We start from the raw sequence: 21476 nt of genomic DNA, 5'->3' as shown, positions 1-21476 counted from the left end.
GTCTGCGAAGAGATAAATACAAACTATGCTATGTCTTTTTTTGCATGAACATAATAATTTTCTTACCTGTACGGTTGTATGTCATTCGCAACAGTTTTAGTTTCCGTGTTTTTAGGAACGGCAGTTACGAGCTGTGCTAACGCTTGGTTAAAATTTGTTGTAATGCAAAGCAATGATAGTGAAAGAAATACGAACATAAATACAAATTAAATAAACATACGCAGTGGAGTATGAGATGCAGTAGGGTGGGGTAAGATGGGACAAGTTTTCATTATCTTTTTTTGCCCTTTAGTAGCAAACAAAGAATATTTACAGAATTATAAAACAATAGCCCCGCGTCTGTATAAAAACTTTGCCATTTTTTAAAAACACGATCATGGAATAAGGATTAAGGTTCCAACAGTATCCCATCTCACCCCACAGCAATATACCAATATTCCATCTATACAATTCAATAATTAAATCATTATTTCGTCAGTGACATCTTTAGATAACATTTCCTTTGAAAAATCTTCATTTTCATTTCTTACGACTCCCCCATCATTTACAGACATTTCTTTTGATGGAATATTTAGTTCTGTATTTTCTGAAATCATCATCAAATTATCATCTGCCAATATATTTGTTGGAGCGGTTTCAGAAGCAAAAGTTCCACCAGCTAAAAAAGTAACAGCAGGTTATGAATAAATGTAATTTATTTACTTATGCACGATGGGGCAGCGATAGTTGTTATAACACTGGTGTTCTGTTTCACACACCTCGTGCCCGCTAACAAGTTACCATATATTGTTACCATTGTGGAGTACGATAGGATACCGTTATCACCTAAATTCCATATTTCCTGATCGTGTTTTTTAACAGCTAACAACGCTCTTTTAGATTCGCAGTTACATGTTTAATCAAAAATTCTTTGTTCACTTTTAAATGAGACAAGAAAATAATATGAAACATGTCCCATGTGACCCACCCTACTATATGTAACTTGTAATTAAATTTATATTTGAAATTTTTTTACTTGGAATTTGATTTTCTTCATCAATTTCCTCAACTCTTGGCACTTTCTTAAAAGATTCTTCTTCCACGATTGTTCTTGTTACAATATGACCAGGTCGTCTGCTGTCAGTTTCATCAAACTTCCATCTTAATGTGCCAGACGTAGCGAGATGAAACTTGGGAACTTTTCTTGTAAATTGTACCTTAAAAATAAAACAATTAAGTATTTATACCGCCAGGCGTAGTCCTACTTGTATTTGGGCTCTTCAGGCACACATTTTGGCTACCCAACGTTTTAAGGACCTATTCATGCCGTTAGTCACAATTTTTTCCCTAACAGCCAAAGATGGGATACTCATAGCACCTGAATCTCATATTTCCTGAGTGGTAAATATTCTTTGTTTTCCACCAAATGTGACAACAAAATAGAATGAAAACTTGTTTTATCTTACTCCAACCTATTATATAAAAACATGTCCCATCCTACCCCAACATACTTCATGAAACGTGTCCTAAATTACCCCGACCTACTATACTTACATTACTTCCATCGTCCAAAATATTCTTTCCGGCCAAACCATTTTTTTCTAAATGTTCAGATTTTTCACTAAACGATCGTTTCTTTTGAGATTTAGTTCGCCCCTTTGTCAGATGTTTCTCCACCTTTTTCAATGTAAAGTCCAAGAATCCACCCTAAAATTCAAAAATATTTAAATAAAATATTTTTTTATATATCTCTTCGAAAAGGGTGGCGAAGAGGATTTTCTAGCCAGGGGTCTTTGTACACCTACGCAAACAAAAATCACACTTTATATTTGCGTACAAAGATATAGAGCAGGGGAGCAAGAACTGTTAATAGGGTTTGTGGGAATGGTACATCTTTGGTGATTTGAAAAAGGGCAGCAAGCAAAAAGGTTAAAAACCACTGGTCCAGATTACAGACAGAGACATTCCATATAAATTTTCATATTTCTACATAAATTAACAACACAAATACTTCTTCTGATGATTTTTCCGCTTCTTCATCCTCAAAAACAACGTTAACATCGCCCTTCGTATATTTTGTCTTTATTGTGGTGTTCCTACAATGATATAAAATTACGTAAACACATTTTATGCATAAAACGAATATTTCTGGTGAGTTTCAATACAAATATGATGTTATGTTTTAAAGGTTGCAGATAAAGAAGTTTCCATGTTAAAACAACTGAGCCACTGCAGCGGAGGGTCAGATTTAAACATGATGCTTTTAGCTTCCGGCACATGAAACGCTGATTTTCTGGACAATTTCAATACAAATATAATAGTTTATAATGGGAGCTTAACACAAAAATGTGCTTTGACACATAAATGACAGGCCATTTGCATGTCCGGCGCCGTGATATAGTGGTTAACGCGCCTGCCTGTAACCCAGAGGTAATGGGTTCAAGGCTCGACGCTGCTACCGTTGTGGGTGTATGTGTCCTTGGGCAAGACTTAATGGCAATTGCTCCAACCCAGTGGTCACTGATGGGTTGTCCAAATTATCAGCCATACATAAAAAAAATTCAAAAAAATTCAAAAAAAAAAATAATAATCACCAAAAAAGTAACATACATGGTAACTCGTAAGCTGGCACGAGGTGTTAAACCCGTGTGATAACGACTGTCGTTTTCCAGCCACGCGAGGATAAAGTAAGTTACATTCATTCAATCATTCATTCATAATACGAATTTAATCTTAAACCTTTAGTTTTACTAAATTCATCGTCAGTGCTGTTAAAAAGATTGTTTAAAGATGTAAATTAATCCAGTGTAAGTTTTTCTATATAAAACAATTCAAACTATATCTCTTGAGTTTTTAATCTCACTTTTTATTTAACTTTATTCCCTTTTTCTTTTTAATACTAGAAGTTCTCTTCATTTTTTTGTTTCCATGTTTCCTTAAAGTTGAAACCTTTGTTGGCCTAAAAAATAATGTGTTTGTAGGAATATTAAAGAAATATCTAATTTAAAAATTTAAAGAAATATTTTGTAACTTTCGCTACCAGGCATAAATATTCTTTTAACGGCTCATCTGGTATGAAAACGTAGTATATTTCGGACATTTGGTCTGCCATCTTGTTGCGTTACATTCTCTGATAGAAGTCTTGTTGATAGAAATGGTAGCAGAAAAGTTAGAAATACACTGCGTTTTTATACCAGATAAGCCGCTAAAAATCATTTAAAAAATGTCAAATTCTGACATGTCACGTTTTGGTTTATTTTCTGAACTTCTCAAATCAGTTCCTTTTTTCTCGCCTTCTCTTGCATTCCCATATTCCCTTTTTTCCACAACATAATCAATCTCTTCTTTTCCAAGCAGTTGGTGGAATATGGAAGTTGTGGATGGATTATCAACTACTCGACTTAATCTGTAAAAAATAAAATAAAAAATAATTAATGAAATTTATTCTGTCTCTTCGGTCACGATAACGCAGAAAAAAAGAGTTGACAATTGTTTTAATATTTACAAAGAAGAAGCATTTATTATGGCATCGCGGCAAAGTAGTTAACGTGTCTGTCTCTAACATACAAGTTACGGGTTCTAGGCTTATCGCTGCTACCATTGTGGGTGTATCAGTCCTTGGGCAAGACACTTAACGGCAATTGCTTCAACCCCCTATTTAGTTGTACAAATTGTAAGCCAAAAAAACAAAACTCCCGCCCAAACTAATATTTACCCACAAAGTTACACTCATAGTAAGCTGTATGGTGGCACGAGATGTATTAAACAAAACACCTGTGTTATAAGCACAGTCATTATGCGAGGATAAATAAGTTACACATATAAATACCGAATTAAAATTTTTGAGGATATACGTACTTGAGTCCTGGGTTCGATGTCTTTGTTTTTGTAGTTTCTTTTTTCGAAGAAAGTACCATGATATCAATTGAGCTTTGAGATTGAATAATCATTCTGATCGCGCTTGAGAGCTCCAAGCCTGAATGTAATGTTAATTATGTTTTCCTTTTTCAACACATATCATATTATGACACATATTTGTATGTGACTTTTTTTATTTATTTTTTTTTGTTTGGCCAACAATTTGGACAATATTTTTTGTGAGTGACCACAGGATTGGAGCAATTGTCGTGAAGTGTCTAGCGCAGTGGTTAGCGTGAGTGCCTTTAACTCACAGGTTATGACTTCAAGATATGTCGCTGCTACTGTTGTGGAAGTATGTGTTTTTGGCCAAGACACTTAATAGCAATTGCTCCAACACAGTGGGTACAAACGGGTTGTCCAAATTTCAGCCATACATAAAAAAATACACGCTAAGTTACATACGTGATAACTCGTAAACTGACACGAGGTGTATGAAACAGAATACCAGTATTATAACGACTGTTGTTTTTTTACTATTCCAGGAAAAGCAAGTTACATTCATTAAATTCCTCGAATTTAGAGGGTAAATGAGCTACCAATAAAAATCCAATCAATTGACAGGACAGAAAAATGTGCAATTTGTAGTACTTTACCAGACATTGAACAATTCATATACAAAAAAGTTTAAGAACCACTGATTTGACCTCTCCATTTATAACTAACCTTCAGCAGTTTGACCATTAATTTCAACCAGTCTATCCCCCATGTGCAAACCAGCGTGCTCGGCAGGGCTCGACGGTTTTACAAACTCAATGTATAATCCCCGTGCGTCTTCTTGTATGCTGAACCCATAGGACCCAGCGTATTTTGACACCTGTAAAAAAAAGGAAATTTATAAAAAATTACTAGATTTTCAGCTAGGTGTAGCATGCTTCTTTCAAGTAAATGTAAATATGTGTCAAATGGAAGCGTGTTTTAACAACTGTTGTTTTGTTGCTATATCCTGTCTTTATGATTGAAATATTTCTAAATCTTTGCTACCGTAATTGAAGAGACAATAAAGTTATTGTTATTGTTTTCTGCAGACGCTAAGGAGGACGTTAACGATACAGAAATCGCTCAATTGGAGCAACAGTACGAAGAGTTAAATAACCAAGTGGACAACATGAACCTTCCAAAAAAAAATTAATAAATTTCCCTTTATTGTTTTTCTTCCCTTCGTTGTTTTAATTATTATGATTTTCTTTACCAAATTAAAAAATACAGGTATCTACTTACGTGACAAGTCCTAACGACGGTCAGTTTTCGGACTTCTTCGTTACGAACATTGACGACATTTAACACGACAACATCTTTGCTGGATCGCACCAACTCCACTGTTGCATCATGTGTTTCGCTTTCCACATTTTTCCCGTTTACCTAAAATTAAAGCCAAATTCGTTTTAAAGCCGAATTTGAGAATGTGGATTTTTCATCAAACTAAAGTAAGTTTTATGTAACAGTAGATTTTATTTAGTTTAGTTTATGCAATGGTAAGTTTTATTTAACTTTTTTAATGACGAAAATTTTATTCAAAAAAGCGTTATCTTACAGTAAGTTTATTAGTCAGTTAATGTAAAACTAAATTTATCCTATAGGGGAAAAAAAGGTAACGAATTTTTGGTTTTAAACTGTAACACAGGAAATTTCGTCGCTGCTACCATTAAGTCGTATGTGTCTTTGGGCATTACGCTTACAGCAATTGCTCCAACCCAGTAGTCACTAATGGGTTGTCTAAATTAGTTATGCCAAAAAATTCCCCGAAAAATAATCACCCAGAAAGTTAAACACGTGGACATACAACAAAGTAACATATAAACTTGGTAACTCGTAAGCTGGCACGAAGTGTATGATACACCCGTGTTATGGCGACCGTTGTTTTCTGGTAACGCGAGGATAAAGTAAGTTACATTCAACCATTCGTAAGCAGGCACGAGGTGTAACTTGTAAGCAGGCATGATGAAACAAAACACAAGAGTTATAAAGACTATCTTTGCCCCACCACAAAAGGTATTATCTAAATTAAGTATAGTACACACCTGGATAAGTCTGTCTCCAATCTTTAAACCTGCTTTATCAGCAGTTGAACCAATAGTCACATCTTCAATGTAATGACCATTTTCATCAAACCAGAGACAAAAACCAAATGAATCGTTTTCTTTGTAGATTTCAACATCATGAGGGGGTTTTACGTCTGTGATTTAAAAATTCAGTTTAATTATCCATAAACTTTGTGTTGCAGATTAAATTGGTTGGTCTGTGTTGGCAATAAAGTCCGAAATGGAGTGGCACCAGTCGCATGAACGATTTAAATGGGATTTCTTGGTGTTAGGTAATGGGACAAATCTGGCCTAAATCCCAAGTCCTTGACATGGACCTCACCCTCAAAGAATATAATAGAATATCCTTAAAAACATATTTAACTACTTCATATACACTCTTAAACAATTATCTACAGAATTTCAGATTTATATTCATAAACACATTTTAAAAACAATTATTTATACAAAGTTTTAGTTTAATATCCATAAACACACATTAAGATACATCATACAGATTCTAAAACAAACATCCACAAAATTTAATGCTTGGTAATTAAGTGCAGAGCAACGACAGTCGTTGTAACTGTCAGAAACCTATTAGATGAACAAAATTGATCATAGGCTTTATTTAACTTAAAACAAACGTCTCAGTAAACAAAGTAAACACAATAGTAAGACTAACACAACAGTAGGACTTTACACGAGTACGAAGAATTATACAAGAAACAAAAGAATGTTAATGACGCGCGTTTAGTGTACGCGTCGCACGATAATTATTAGTGTTCCCAAACCGACCAGAACATTTAGTTTAACGCAGTGGAGAATAGAACTAAAAGTAAACACTATCACAGTAACACATGTGTTTTGTTTCATACACTAAGCCATTATACATGGTATTACACGGTGCGCATTAGAACAGAGCTTTTTTTAACTGTAGGTCACGTAACAAACTTCAGGGGTTATCGAGAGAATTTTTTTAGAATGAAAACATTTAAAATTATTTTTTGATGAGAAAAAAAAGTTTGGGAAGCCTAGGTTGTTGATTTATATAATTAAAAAAATTGACTAAAATAAAAATAAATAAGGTAAATAAGTATAACCAACCTTCTATATACTCAATTCCAAGAAGAACAGTGTTTTGTCCATTGGCATGTATTCGAACCATAACTTGTTCATGGTCTTCTTCCACAACATTGGTCCCGTTCACCTAAAATAATAAAAATAAGGTAAAAAAATAAGAAAAAAAAATTGGGTCTAAAAATTAAAACAAATATGAAGAAACAAAAAAGATACACAAAAAATTAAAAAAAACAATACATTAAAAAATAAAAATTAAAAAATTATACATAGAAAAAAAAAGTAATACATCTAAAGAAATAATAATACGCCAAAAAAATAAATAATCAAAATAAAAGTTAACAAACGAAAAACTAACGCTTATAATTTTGTCTCCATCTCTGACTCCAGCTAATTCAGCGGGCCCTCCCTTTCCAACCCAGTGTACCACGTGGCCACCTAAACCATTATCATCTCCTGAGAAAGAATTTGAAAAAGCGAGATGGAATCCGTAACCTTCCTCATTCCTGTCTTTCCTCAATACAACTTCGTGTTGAACTTTTTTCTTCTTTTGCTCCGGCGTTTTCACAGCTTCGTTCTTTTTCATGTCTCCTATTTTTTTTAAAAAGGATATATATACTGTGTTAGTACCCAAAGACCATATTTCCCTGATTGTTATTTTAACAACATATTCACCTACAAGTTACATACATATCAACTTGCGGACATGAGATATATAAAACAGAACATCAGTGGTATAACGACTGTCGTTACCCCACCACTCGAAGTATAAGTTAAATTAATGAAAACCACTTCTTTATCCTCGCGTGGCCGTAAAACGACAGTAGTTATAACACTGGTGTTCTGTTTCATACAGCTCGTGCCCAGGAGTTATCATGTATGTAACTAATTATTGACCACTGGGTCAAGCAATTATGGTTAAGTTTCTTGATGTTTACAATGGTAGCAGTGACAAGCCTTGAACCTATAACCTCTAGGTTACAGGCAGGCGTGCTAATCTTTGTGCATTGGCACCAGTTGCTACATTTATTCATTTACATTTCCTAATTGTGTTGCAAGTATTAACTTGGAAGCAAGCATGAGGTGTGTGAAACAAAACACCTATATTATAACGACCGACGTGAACCCTCCATGCCAGGGTTATAAAGTAAATCAAATATAAAAAGGACATATTGGGGTAAGATACATGTTATTCGTTCATTCATTCACCTTCAGACCATCCAGTTTCCCCGGAGAATCTTCCTTCAGCAGTTTTTGCGTTAATTTCAATCCCGTTTTTCTTGCAGTAGACGTATGTCTTAGTGTCTAAGGCTAGCATAGTCACCACGTTAACACAAGCCTTGATCCTGTAGAACACGTCTTCATGCGATTCGTTTTCAATATTAATGCCATTTATTTCAACCAGTCGATCACCGGAGCAGAGACCTGTAGGAAATTTCTTTTTAGCAAAACATTTATTAAATGTTAACATATAGTAGGGTTGGGGTAAGAATGGTAAGATGGTACACATTTTTATTTTGTTTCATCGCCCCAATTGGTGGTAAACAAAGAACTTTTACAGAATTATATAACCGTATCCTAAGCTCTCTTAAAGACCATTGTTAATTGTTAAAAACATGATTAAAAATATGTGATATTATGTACTATAGCTATCTAATCTAACCCTACAGTATTATATGCAGCAAGCATGCTCTTGCAACAAGAAAGAAATAAATCAAAAAAAAGCAAAAAAAATAATAATAAACCTTAAAAAAAACTAGAAAAAAACTTGAAAAAAAAAAAGAATATCATAAACTAAAAAAAAACTAAAACCTAATTTCAAACCTGCTTTATCAGCGGGACTCCCTGTCGTAATTTCTTGCACAAAATGTCCCTTGTCGTCATACCACAAATAAAAGCCATAGCCCCCTTTATCCTTCATAATACGGTATAAATATGGGCGTGGTTTAACCGTAAAGTTGTCAGATCGTTCGTCAATTACAGTGAGAGTAATGACGTTGCCGCATTCTCGTATTCGTGACACCACCTGAATAAATATTTAAACTTGCTTTTCATTTAAGAAAAAATGTTTTTTTTAACATAAATTTTTTTTTCATATTTGTTGTTTAAATCACCACCAATAACGCAAAATTATGTAGTAGTATTTTTAAAAGAAAATACTTTTTTATGCACTTACAGGGGCATACCAACAAAAAATTAAATAATAATAAATATTAAAAACAAAATTTATAGTTTAAAAAATAAAACAGTTATTATTTTACAGCTTTTTGGTATTTTTAAATCACATTTGAACATATCTATATACAAAGTTTAATTTTTCGTTGGTACGTTTTTTTTATAAAGTTAAGATCCTTACTTCTTCATGGTCTAATGTTTCCACTGGTTCATTATTGACGATTAGAATTCTATCACCATCGCTTAAGCCAGCTCTGTCAGCTGGACCTCCTTTTACAACCCTGCGTGAAACATTAAATAGTAGGGTGGGGGAAGATAGGACACCTTTTCACTCTATTTCCTCGCCTCATTTGGTAGTAAGCAAAGAACCATGTTAATTGTGTCCCATCTTCCCCATCCTACTATAGGCACTATATGGTAAGGTGGGGAAGACGGGACACCTTGAGCACATAATATCCAAATACCCTGATCGTGTTTTAAACAAATAGCAATGTTTTATGAGAGTTGTGAAGATATGGTTTTATATTTCTTTAAATGTTCTTTGCTTACTACCAAATAGAACGAGAAAATAGAACAGAACACAGGTTCTATAATAATTTTCGTTTCCCATCAAGCGAGGATAAATAAGTAACATCCATTTATTGATATATTATTCAGCTGTCATTACCTTCTTATAATCTGGCCATTACGGTCTCTATCAATTGCCAAAAAGAATCCATGTTCTTCATTATCGTTCTTACGTATGGTGCATTTACGGGGTTCGCCAGCTCGCATGAGGCCCTTTCTTTGATCATCTGAACAAGTTTTAAAAATAAGTTGAAATGGTTTTTCATTGTAAATGGCCACTATTTTAACTCATTAGCAAGTATACCTAAGCATATAAACATTTGAATACAGACTTATACAGTATTTACTGTCGCGCGGCAGGACAATGACAATTTTTATAACACAGGTGTACTGTTTCATAAATCTCGTGCCCACTTACGAGTTACCAGTACCACGAATGTAATTTTAAGAAAAACCATTTTTGAGAGATTTTTTTTTTGTTTTAATGTATGACTTGATAATTTAGACAACCCATTAGTGACTACTGGGTTGGAGTAACAGCAACGAGCCTTGAACCCATAAGGTTAGAGTCAGACAGGTTAACCATTTTGCCACAGCACTTTGTATTGTACATCAGAATACACAGTGCGATCAAATTTTTAAACCTTACTTTTCAATGAACCATCACTTCTAATAGAAGCATAACTTTTTGTTTCAGCCATCGAGATAGAATCAGCCATGCTGACCGCTGGTGTTCGGAAAAGTTCAGATTCTGAATCTTTGGGAATAAAAACGGGTTCGTCCGGTATTGAAATAGCATCGTAATCTATATCATCCATGCCCTGTTGAAAATTAACATTAAAATACACTTTTAAGCCCAATTACAGAAAAATAAGCTGAAATACAAAAATTATTAAATAAACTTAAAAACCACTAAAAAAATTTGATTTAAAAAAATAAAAGTAATGAATGAATGCAACTTAATCAAGGTAGCGGGACAACGACAGAGTGTTCTGTTCTAACTAGAGTGTTCTGTTTTAAACACTTTGTGCCTGCTGACAAATTATACTTATGTTATTTTGTTTTTTTTTTATGGGTGATAACTTAGAAAATTCATCGAGTACAGTAATGTAGATTTGATTAATTTAAAAAACTAGAAAAATGGAATTAGCAGCGAAACTTCAGTCTTTAAAACTGTTCCAACCACTATGATATATCACTAATAAATAAAAATAATTCATATATAAAATATTGGCTAAAAATTATTGATATTTGGCCACAGTATTTTAATATCCTAATATGTAAGCGTTTGGACCAACATGCTATAGGGCTAATAAATACAATAGATTTGTATATGAAATACTGGTTAAAAATTCGTGATTTTTTTTGCCATATTATTCAGCTGAATTAATGTTATAATATAGAACTTACAGTTTGCTTAAACTCCGAGATTCTTTTATAATGTTTCGCTGATTTATGGTCAATAACCAGTAAGACGACTTGACCTTCACATGACCTTAAACGTGACAAAACATCATCATGTGATCGACGATCAATATTTACTCCGTTAATTTGAATTGCCCGATCTCCAACCTTAAAAACAAAAAAAAATTAGAAGGTGTGACCGGAAAAGGAAATGCATCATTGCTCCAACCCAGTGGTCACTAATGGCTTTAAAAAAAATAAAAAAAATAATGACCTACAAACTAGTAACAAACATGGTAACTTGTAAGCTGGCAAGTGATGTATGAGACAGAACACCCTTGTTTAACGACTGTCATTTTCCAGTCACAAGAGGTAAAGTAAGTTACATTCATTCAATATAACACAAATGTTCTGTTTCATATAGTAGTATCTACTTCATGTATAACAGTGTTTCACACTACAGTATCATAAATAAATGTAACCTATTTATCCTCCTATGGCAAGGCAATGGCACTGGTTGCAACACAGGTCACAGATATTTTGTTACATACACCTTGTGCCCAGTTACGAGGTACCACGTATGTAACTTTAAGAGCGATTTTTTTTCTGTATGGCTGACCATTTAGAGTTTAAACAACCGATTATTGACTACTGAGTTAGAGAAATTACTGTTAAGGGTCTTGCCTAAGGACATAAACATAATACCAATATAGTAATGTAATAACTATTTGTTTTTAAAGTATGAAACTCTTACCTTCAACCCGGCTCGTTCAGCGGGACCATTTGGTTCAACGTCTGTTATATAATGTCCATCATTTTCAGCAATATATTCGATACCAAAGCCAAAAACATCTGAATCTTTGAAAATCCGACAAAGGCGTGGTTTGTTCCTAAATTTGAAAATATTGAATAATATTGAAAACTAAAAGACAGGATATAGCGAGAAAACAACAGCAGACCACACTTACAGTTAAAAACTTATTTAAACCTAATTGTATTCTGTTTAACAATTTCCAAGTTTAACTTCTAATAGAAGCAAAATTGTGCGTAAAGACACAACTCGTACAATAGGGCAAATCGGCTTAAAAAGGATTGATAAAAATTTGGGCTATGATGGAAAATAGGGGTAATGGGCCAATTCTGGCCTAAATCGTAAGTGCAGTGGCGTGCTACACTACGGGGTCTCAACAGCATGGCCACATAGCAGTTGTCATTCTGTTAATCGTATGGTAATTGGCCAACCCTGGCCTAAATCCTAGGTACAATGGCATGCACTGCGTGATCTTACCCACATTCAATATAATCATAGAAAAAAAATAATTTCTTACCGTTTATAAGCCCTGTCATAATCCTCATCAACCACAATCAAGTGTGCAGCGTTCTTGCTTAATCCTATCGCTGATATAAGCCTTTGATGAGGTTCATATTCAACATTTTGTCCGTTTACTTCAACAATACGATCGCCAATACGTAAACCAGCTCTGTCCGCTGCCCCTCCACAATCTACCCAACGAATAACCTGCAAGCATATTTGATTAGGATATGTTTTATTGTTTTAACTTTAAAAAGTCAAATAAAATATTTTCCAGGAAAATAAAAAACGTTTCAAACATAAAACATGAAACTAAATATTTTATACGAAAAATGGATATGTTAAATTAGAAAAAGTGAAGAAAAGGAATATATCTATGTTTTAATTGAAAAATGTAAAAAAAAGGTATGTTTTAGTTTAAAAAAGTAAAACTGAATATTTGTCAGCTAAAAAAAAAGGATATATATAAGTTTCTGAGTATTTTTTAATAAAAACAAAACTGAATATTTTTCAATAAAAACAGTTACACTATCAGTACTTCACTGTGTGTGTCTTTTACACTGCCAGTACTTCACTGTGTGTTTTGGACCTGCTCATTCTTGTTAATGTGCTTAACTGCATACCTGTCCAATTCTTGAATTATCAATAACAACGTATAATCCAAATTCTTCCATCGGTCGTTTCACAAGTCGGCAGTAACGAGGCTTAACTTCACTCTTTCGTTTACGTTTTGCTGCGTAAAGTTTAAAGGTTGAAACGATAAGAAGCTTTATTACTGGTCAGTGGCGCAACCACAACTAAAGGCTTATAAAAACTTCTTTTTTTTTTTTTGAATTATTTTATTTAACTTATTATTTCAACAAAGTGGGGGTTGACGGAAGCATCTGGCCCGCCATGCTATTAATAGAAGATTTCCATCCATTGCCACCATAGCCCTTGTTGCCTACCTTCAGGGCAGCGGCAGGCTTTAAAATCTAGTAAGGTCCATGTTGTAGGTAATGTGCCAATTCTGGTTTAAACCCCAGGGCTCATAATGTGTCACATTACAGTAACATACCCACATAGAATGGTAAAGTAGGTAAAATTCCTTATTAATTCTTACGTTTTGGTGTGGCAACTGTTGGGGCAATGCGTCCAGCAAAATAGTCAGCTGCAAGAGACGCTGTGATAGTAACAGCTTTCTTCCTGTATAATGGTAATTCACTGCAATTATTTCCATCATTTCATATTTAAAAAATTCCAAGACAATAAAAAACAACTAAAAAGAACTATCTAAAGGTAACACAAATTTTTCCACCACGATCATATAAATAAGTAACATCATTAATATACAAAAGACAAACAAATGTGCACCGAAACACACAAAATATAAATTGAATGAAAGTTGGTTTGTCTTCTCATGGCTGGACAACGACAGCCGCTATGCCACGGATGTTATGTTTCATACCCCTCGTACCAGCTTACGAGTTACCATGTCTGACGTCTGTAACTTTGCCGGTGTATTTTTACATGACTGACAATGTGAAAATTGAAATTAAAAATTCTTTATACCGATAAAAACCGTCTGTTTTTGGATCTACAACCAGCAGGTAAACAACACTTCCACTCATTCGTATTCTTTCAACTACATCTCGAGATTTTTCTTTCTCAATATTGACTCCATTTACTTCTAAAATACGATCTCCAATCTTTAAACCTGCAATAATAATAATAACTTTATTTGTCTCTCTGATTACAAAGATTTAGGAATATTTTAAATGAAAAGACAAGATACAGCGCAAAAAAATAACAGTTGTTAAAACTATATCTACACTCAACAGACCTGCTTTTTCTGCAGCTCCATTGGTTGTAACATCTTCAATATATTCCCCATTTCTATCTTCAAGGTACAAAAGGTGGAATCCAAAGCCATTATCTCCTTTTACAATCTTGCATAGTCTTGGTCGATATTCAATGCTTTCATCAGTAACCCCTGTGAATGGAAGTATGTGACTTATTTATCCCAGCGTGGCTGGGCAATGACAGTCGTTATATATGGTTTTTACACTATAAGTTATAAATGTAATGAATGAATGAATGAATGTAACTTGCTTTATCCTCACGTGGCTGGAAAACAACGGACATTATAACACAGGTGTTCTGCTACATACATCTTGTGTCGGCTTGCGAGTTACCACGTTTTTAACTTTGTGGGTAATTAATTTTTATATTGTATGGCTGCCTGCCAATTTAGACATTCGATAAGTGACCACTAGGACATTTACGTCCACAATGCCAGCAGCGACAAGCCTTGAACCCTTAACATCTGGTTAAAATGCGGGCGCGCTAACCAACTCTGCTATTACCTTCAACGTTCCTAAGGTTGATTTCCACATTTCTTTCTTCATACATAACACAAGCCATGGCATCCACCACCAACAAACGAATCTCTTTACCGGATAAATCCAGTTTATACTGGATTTCTTCAGATGAGGCTGTGTGGGCCATGAGACCATTGATCTGAAAATATATTTACTTAACTTTTTTTTTACCGGTGCATGGCGGAGAAACGACAGTAGGTATAACACAGGTGTCCTGTTTCATACACCCCATTTCAGGTTACGAGATACGACATATGTAACCTAGTGTCTAACTTTTTATAACTTTTTAATTTTTTTTTTTTTATTTATGACTGATAATTTGGACTACCTATTAGTGACCACTGGTTGGAGTAATTGTCCATAAGTGGCTTGCTGAAGGACACATACACCCACACTGGCAGCAGGCACGAGCCTTGAACCCATAACCTCAAATTAGAGGCAGGGGCTGTTAAGTGTTAACCATTTTGCTATGAAACCAGATTATAAACAAATATTACAAATTGAATGAATAAATCAATGATATTCCACCTCAATAAGCTGTGATCCTGTCTTTAAAGAAGCAAAATCTGCAATTGAGTCTTGTTGCACAGAAACTATGACATGACAATTTCTGATGTCATCAAACATAACTTGAAATCCAAATTCTGCAGATTTTGACGAACGGGCGATTCGAATAATTTTTGGTTTCGGCAAGTCTAAAAAAAACATCAATGTTCATTTTGTTGAAATAAAATTACAGACACACACAACCTTTAAAATAATAGCACTACAAACACACATAACAATAAAAAAAACACAAACACACAACACTGAAAATAAAATTACAAACACACACAACCGTTAAAATAAAACCACAAACACACATACCACTCAAAATAAGACTACAAACACACACAACTGTTAAAATAAAACCACAAACACACATGGCACTGAAAAAAAGTAATACAAACACAGTCCACACAAAACAATTAAAAAAAAAACCACAGACACACAAAACAATTATAATAAAACCACAAACACACATAACACCTAAAATAATACTACAAGCATACATAATGCAAAATATGCACCACAAACACACACAACACCCAAAATAGGACCATAAACACACACAGCACCTAAAAAAGGACTACAAACACACATAACAATTAAAATAAAACCACAGGCACACATACCACTCAAAATAGGACTACAACCAAACATAACACTCAAAATAGGCCTACAAACCCCTTTAACCACTAAAATAAGACTACAAACACAGATAACATTCAAAATATAACTACAAACACATATAACACCTAAAATAAGACTACAAACACACATTACAGTCAATATAGCACCACAAACATACATACCACACAAAATATGCACTTCAAAAAGTTAAAATTCCGACAATTTACCTCCAAGCAAAGGAAATGTTTTTGCAAACTCTTCTAAACCTTTCAAGCTTACAACATCATCTGCGCTATACCTTTAATTAAAAGCAGATTAAAAACATAATTGATCATTATTTATAAAAATGTGGGTAAAAATATAATGTAACAATAGCTCACAATTAAAAAAATATACAATTTTTGTTTTATTAAAAATACAATTTTTTTAAGCCCTTGAATAAACCATTACGGTTTTACATATTTACAGGTTATCAGACTTTGCGATATGTAGATTAGAACAAACACATAACGGTACTATATATTGTTATTGGACCTTTTAAAAACTTCCCTAAAATTGCAGTTGCAATATTATATTCACTGTAAAATAAAGGAATCCATATCTTAATGTAATTTTTATTATTAAGATAATGAAAATGATATTATCTGAACAACCAAGAGAAAAAAATCGACACTAAAATAGCAGTCACTAAAACATATATTTTTTGAAAAGGGGATAGAAATATAAAGAGGGCCAGTTAAAAAGCTCTGTTATTAAATTTAAAACGGAGATGTTTGATGCATGTGACCAAATATGTGAATGGAATTTACCCGATCAATTCTGATTCGTCATCAATGTCATCCTCATCATATTCGTACCTTCCTCTCCTAACTATGAGAAACATAAATAGATGAATGTAACTTATTTATCCTCAGGTGGAGGAGGAACAGCAGTCGTTACAAAACGGTGTTCAGTTTCACACACCTCATGCCCATTTACGAGTTACCACATATGTAACTTTGTGCATAACTGTTTTTTGGGGGTATTTTTTGTAATGTATGGGTGACAATTTAAACAACCCATAAGCGACTACTGGGCTGGAGCAATGCCTTTGTGAATCTTGCCCAAAGACACATGTCCATTGTGGTAGCAGCATTGAATTCCTACAATCTGGGCTAACGACAGGTGCGCTAGCCAATTTAGCAAACATTTTAGGTTGCTTAAAATGCATGATTTTTTAGCTTGATACTTACTCAAGTATAGTAGGTACAGCATTGCAGATATAAATGCCCCAACTTCCATTATCATCAGAATAGAAACTGAGAACCATATCGGCCAGCCATTCAACAACAAATTTGCAAAAACTTTTAATTTTTCTTGGCATCCCTGAAAAATATTTTGTTTCAAAAAATGTTAATAATATAATAATAATACTATATTAACTTTGTTTGTCTCTTGGATTACGTTAACGAAGATTTAAAAAATTTTTTAAACAAAAAGTCAGGATATAGCGACAAAACAACAGTTGTTAAAACATGTTTTTTTAGTATTAAAACAAGATTTTACAATTGGGTGAATTGGTTGAGTGACTCTGTTTGCTTCCAGTGTCTGTCTTCCATTGCATGATGATGGGGGTGCAGTTATATTCGGTAGTCGATTTATAAAGTCTGTACTTTTGGCAAGTCCACAACATTCCAGCTGAAACAGAAATGCATTCAATCATTTTTTTGTTACATTTAATCGCTATTTGCCAACAATGATAGCAGCGATAAGCCTTGAACCCATTACCTTTGGGTTAGAGGCAGGTGCGCTAACAACTTTGCCATGGCGCCAAACAAACTAATCAAATAGTTGCTCTTGTTCTTTTTCATATCATTTAGCTTGTTAAATCAAAAAATAAATGAATAACTTTAGAGTTAAAAATTTTGACTAAATAACAAACAATAAACATTGCCTATTATTAAGTATTCTAAGTTTACATAATGCACCTAAAAAACTGTTTAGTGCAAGAAGTGATCATAAAAACAGTTTCTGTTTTGTTGTACAGTATATGTATTTATCTGTCAACTCTCTTAACCAGTACAACTTTACATTCATATTTAAACGAGCCATGCTCTCTTGTTCTATATAATCAACTCTGCTAGCAATACTACAGTAGTTACTTTCTATACGAGTATAATGGCATACATGGCCTATACGTCAAGACACGTAATTTGCATGTCCAAAAAACCACAACCAACTCTCAATGAAAATCACTTACAGTTTTCTGTATGTGATCAACGGTTGCTTTCGATTTTTGGACTTCGGTGTATTGAAGAAACTTGTCATCGTACCAGTTTTTGAGTTCAACCCTAATCTGAAATTTAATAACAATAACGTATAAATTGATAAAGTCAACAAACAACGTTTAATAGCGGTGCCTTGGCTTTATGTTTAAAGCTCATATCTCTACCCAGAGGATACGGGTTCAAAGCTCGTCGATGCTACCATTGTTGGCGTATCATGTGTGCTTGGGCGTGTTTATTTTGGGCAAATGCAATAATAAAATGGCCAAAAACAATCACTCCAAAAGTTAGTTACGTTTGCGGTAACTCGTAAATGGGCACGAGGTGTACGAACGGAACACCCGAGTTATACACACATTTATTCAATCAATACGTACCGCTTGTTGGTTCTGCACAAAGAATATCAGTCCCACCACTTCGGCAACCGTTATAAGAAGAATAGCAATCATGGACTAAAAAAAGCAAAAAAAGTAAAAAGTATTGAGATACAGTATGTGTAAATGAGGCCACAGTTGTATTTTATACTGCTTTACAAAGTTAAGCCCTAGGTATTTTTACATGGCGGATCTTAGCAGTTTTTGTTCACGAGTCCTTTTAATGTTCTATAAACTGTTACGAATTCTTTAAAATGCAAAATAAGCGAACGTTTGTACATTATTGAAAAGTGCTCGTTTCAGGTCCTAAATTAGGAACTCCTGGTTTAACACACTTCATGTTAATTGTTGCAAAACGCATAACATATTTGTATACAGTGTTCTTACCAGTGTGACTAGCATTTGGCTTTTCATGTTTGCACCACACGTCCCCACGAACGATATCACTAACAAAAGAATGCCCGCACCCAGAACTATGAAAAGACCTTAAAAATAAAAAAAAAAACATGTCAAACATGAAGTAAAAACTAAAGGCATGTTGTATGGTCTAAATACACCCGGTCCCGTGACAAAGTGGTTTGCATATACATGTCCGAACCCAGAGGTTTCAGATTCAAAGCTTGTCGCGGCTACCATCGTAGGCTAGGTGTATGTGTCTTTGGGCATTAAGACACCACATCAATTGCTCCAACCCAGTGATTACTAATAGGTTATCTTAATTGTCAGCCATACATTAAAACAGTCGACCAGAATTGTAGTAGGGTGGGGGAAGATGGGACACCTTTTCATTCTATTTTCTCGTAGCATTTGGTAGTAAACAAAGAACATTTAAAGAAATATAAAACCGTATTTCAAGGACTCCTATAGACCGTTGTAAAATGTTTAAAACCTGTTCAGGACATTTGGATATCACGTGTTAAAAGTGTCCCATCTTCCCCCATCCTACTATATATGTGTGGTAACTTGTATGCGGGCATGAGGTATATGAAACAAAACACCGTGTTATAACAACTGTCGTTGCCCCAAAACGCGAAGATAAATAGGTTTTCTTTCACCTGTGTTTAATATCGGAAACGTGAGATAGTAATTCTGCATTGCATGATCAATAAAGAGAAGCCACACACTAACGCTCACAACAGCACAGCCTGCAAACTAAAAATGATTGTGTGATAAAAACACATATCAATATATATGGGGGAAGATGGGACACCTCTAGCACATAATATCCAAGTATCCTGATCGTGTTTTAAACGATTAAGAATGGCCTTTTGGCGTCGTGAGGATAAGGTTTTATAATTGTTTCAATGTTTACTATCAAACGGATGGGGAAATGGAGTGAAAAGGTGTCCAATCTTCCCCCATACAGTTTTTTATACAGTCAAGTTAAAAAAAATCTTACCCATATTAGTATATTGAATACAACTACTAAAGTTCGAAGAATTTTTCCAGCCAGCTTTGTTGTAGTACATGATTCACAAAATCTGAAAATAAAAACCAAAAAAATACGATTTACTTCTGAATAAAAGTCATTCTATATTTCACATACAAACTAAATATTGATGTTCGCTTCATTTCGGAGTGAACAGATTCTGCGTACTCCTGTCCAAGAACTGACATAAGTCCAACGTGATGACAACTGGATCTTATATACTCTGTTACTTCTCGTCCTTTTGCTTTTGTAAACTTTTCCGATCTTCGTTATTCATTCAGTCATTTATTGAGTTTATTCATACTTGACATACTATAGCAATGATCCTGTTAAACCAAACCTAAATACAAATATATATATCAAACTGCTTTGACTATAGATACACAGTATGGTGGGGGAAGATGGGACACCTGTTTATTCTGTTATCTCGTCCCATTTGGAAATAAATAAAGTACATTTGAAGAAATGTTAAACCGTATCTTCGCGACTTCCATAGACCGTTGTTAATTGTTTAAAACCCGATCAGGATATTTGGATACTATGCACTAAGGTGTCCCATCTTTTCCCACCCTACTATATATATATAAAACACACTGCTTAAACTAGATATAGAACACACTGCTTTGCTAAATAAGAAACGTCTAAGTTGAATATTTACTTGTGAAACAACTCACTCAATTGCTTGAATACGTTCTCTGTAATTTGGTATTTGTACCCCGAGGCAAACTACCGCTCCCTTGGCGCGAGTCAAACAAGTGTCGACTTGCGCATCATTTCAGTACGACAGCTCATGGCCTACGAAATACATTGAGTACTGAGTAGGCTATGCTACAGTTAAACAGAATCTTTTAAATTCAGAAGGCCAGAACTAGTATAAGAAAAAGAAGAATTACGGGTATATGGTAGCCAAGTAACGATTTTTGTTCATTCGTTTTTTTTTATATTAAAAATATCAGATTCCATTCGATAAACTAAGTTTGGGTGTAAATTTCCAACACTGTAAAAATGTACGTTTTTATGCCTGACACTATCTAATTTATAAACTATATATATATATCCTACATTATATAGTACAATTGTTCGTTAATAGAAACATACTACTGTAGGGGAAGTTAACGTTAGCACCTAAATCACATTTTTCCCGATCGTATCTTTTGACAATTGCCAACACTCCATTTAGATTCGTGAGAATACAGTTATATAAATCTGCAAATATTTTTGGTTCAATACCAAATGGGACGAAAATGAGAATGAAAATGCCCCATTTTATACCCTCACCCTACCATACACAATTGTTTTATGAAATTTTATCACCAACCATAATTGAGTGTCTTACCTCGGTAAAGCACACACAGCGAATGCCACGCAAATGGTATAAATATAAGTTATAACGTTCTATCTTACTCTGAACTGTTATACA

The 21476-nt window shown here is 34.1% G+C and overlaps 1 protein-coding gene across 2 annotated transcripts; it reads right to left on the bottom strand.

Moving 5' to 3' along the window:
- Positions 1-142: 142 nt before the first annotated feature.
- On the bottom strand, positions 143-20418 carry LOC149734182 (uncharacterized). Of its 2 annotated transcripts, XM_089881441.1 has the most exons (36): positions 20174-20418; positions 20027-20108; positions 19683-19779; positions 19015-19112; positions 18631-18705; positions 18229-18324; positions 17535-17666; positions 17222-17354; positions 16799-16859; positions 16217-16287; positions 15345-15511; positions 14802-14955; positions 14279-14428; positions 14008-14152; positions 13559-13641; positions 13080-13189; positions 12473-12663; positions 11899-12034; positions 11151-11312; positions 10390-10561; positions 9841-9967; positions 9355-9454; positions 8823-9024; positions 8208-8423; positions 7357-7589; positions 7026-7128; positions 5919-6073; positions 5119-5259; positions 4564-4714; positions 3838-3955; positions 3218-3385; positions 2843-2938; positions 1991-2075; positions 1534-1686; positions 1016-1196; positions 143-658 (listed from the first exon to the last, which is right to left on the bottom strand). In XM_089881441.1, exons 1-36 carry the CDS (start codon positions 20242-20244, stop codon positions 459-461), a joined length of 4815 nt encoding a protein of 1604 aa, XP_089737567.1. In that variant the 5' UTR covers positions 20245-20418; the 3' UTR covers positions 143-458. The 2 variants fall into 2 exon arrangements, with proteins under 2 accessions (XP_089737567.1, XP_089737568.1); XM_089881442.1 differs by lacking the exon at positions 2843-2938.
- Between the last annotated feature and the right edge of the window lie 1058 nt (positions 20419-21476).

This window comes from Ciona robusta, chromosome 7 (assembly GCF_009617815.1).
Source record: "Ciona robusta chromosome 7, ASM961781v2".
Lineage (NCBI taxonomy): Eukaryota > Metazoa > Chordata > Ascidiacea > Phlebobranchia > Cionidae > Ciona > Ciona robusta.
This window is presented reverse-complemented; position numbering and strand designations above follow the sequence as displayed.

What these genes read in the sequence shown, in the direction of transcription:
- LOC149734182 (XM_089881441.1), bottom strand. Translation starts at nt 20,244, where the DNA reads ATGTCAGTTCTTGGACAGGAGTACGCAGAATCTGTTCACTCCGAAATG. An exon ending in AATGGCCAGATTATAAGAAG is followed by an intron (nt 9,455 to 9,840) that starts GTAATGACAGCT and finishes TGTTTCACGCAG; the next exon opens with GGTTGTAAAAGGAGGTCCAG. An exon ending in GGAAACTGGATGGTCTGAAG is followed by an intron (nt 7,590 to 8,207) that starts GTGAATGAATGA and finishes TAAAAAAAATAG; the next exon opens with GAGACATGAAAAAGAACGAA.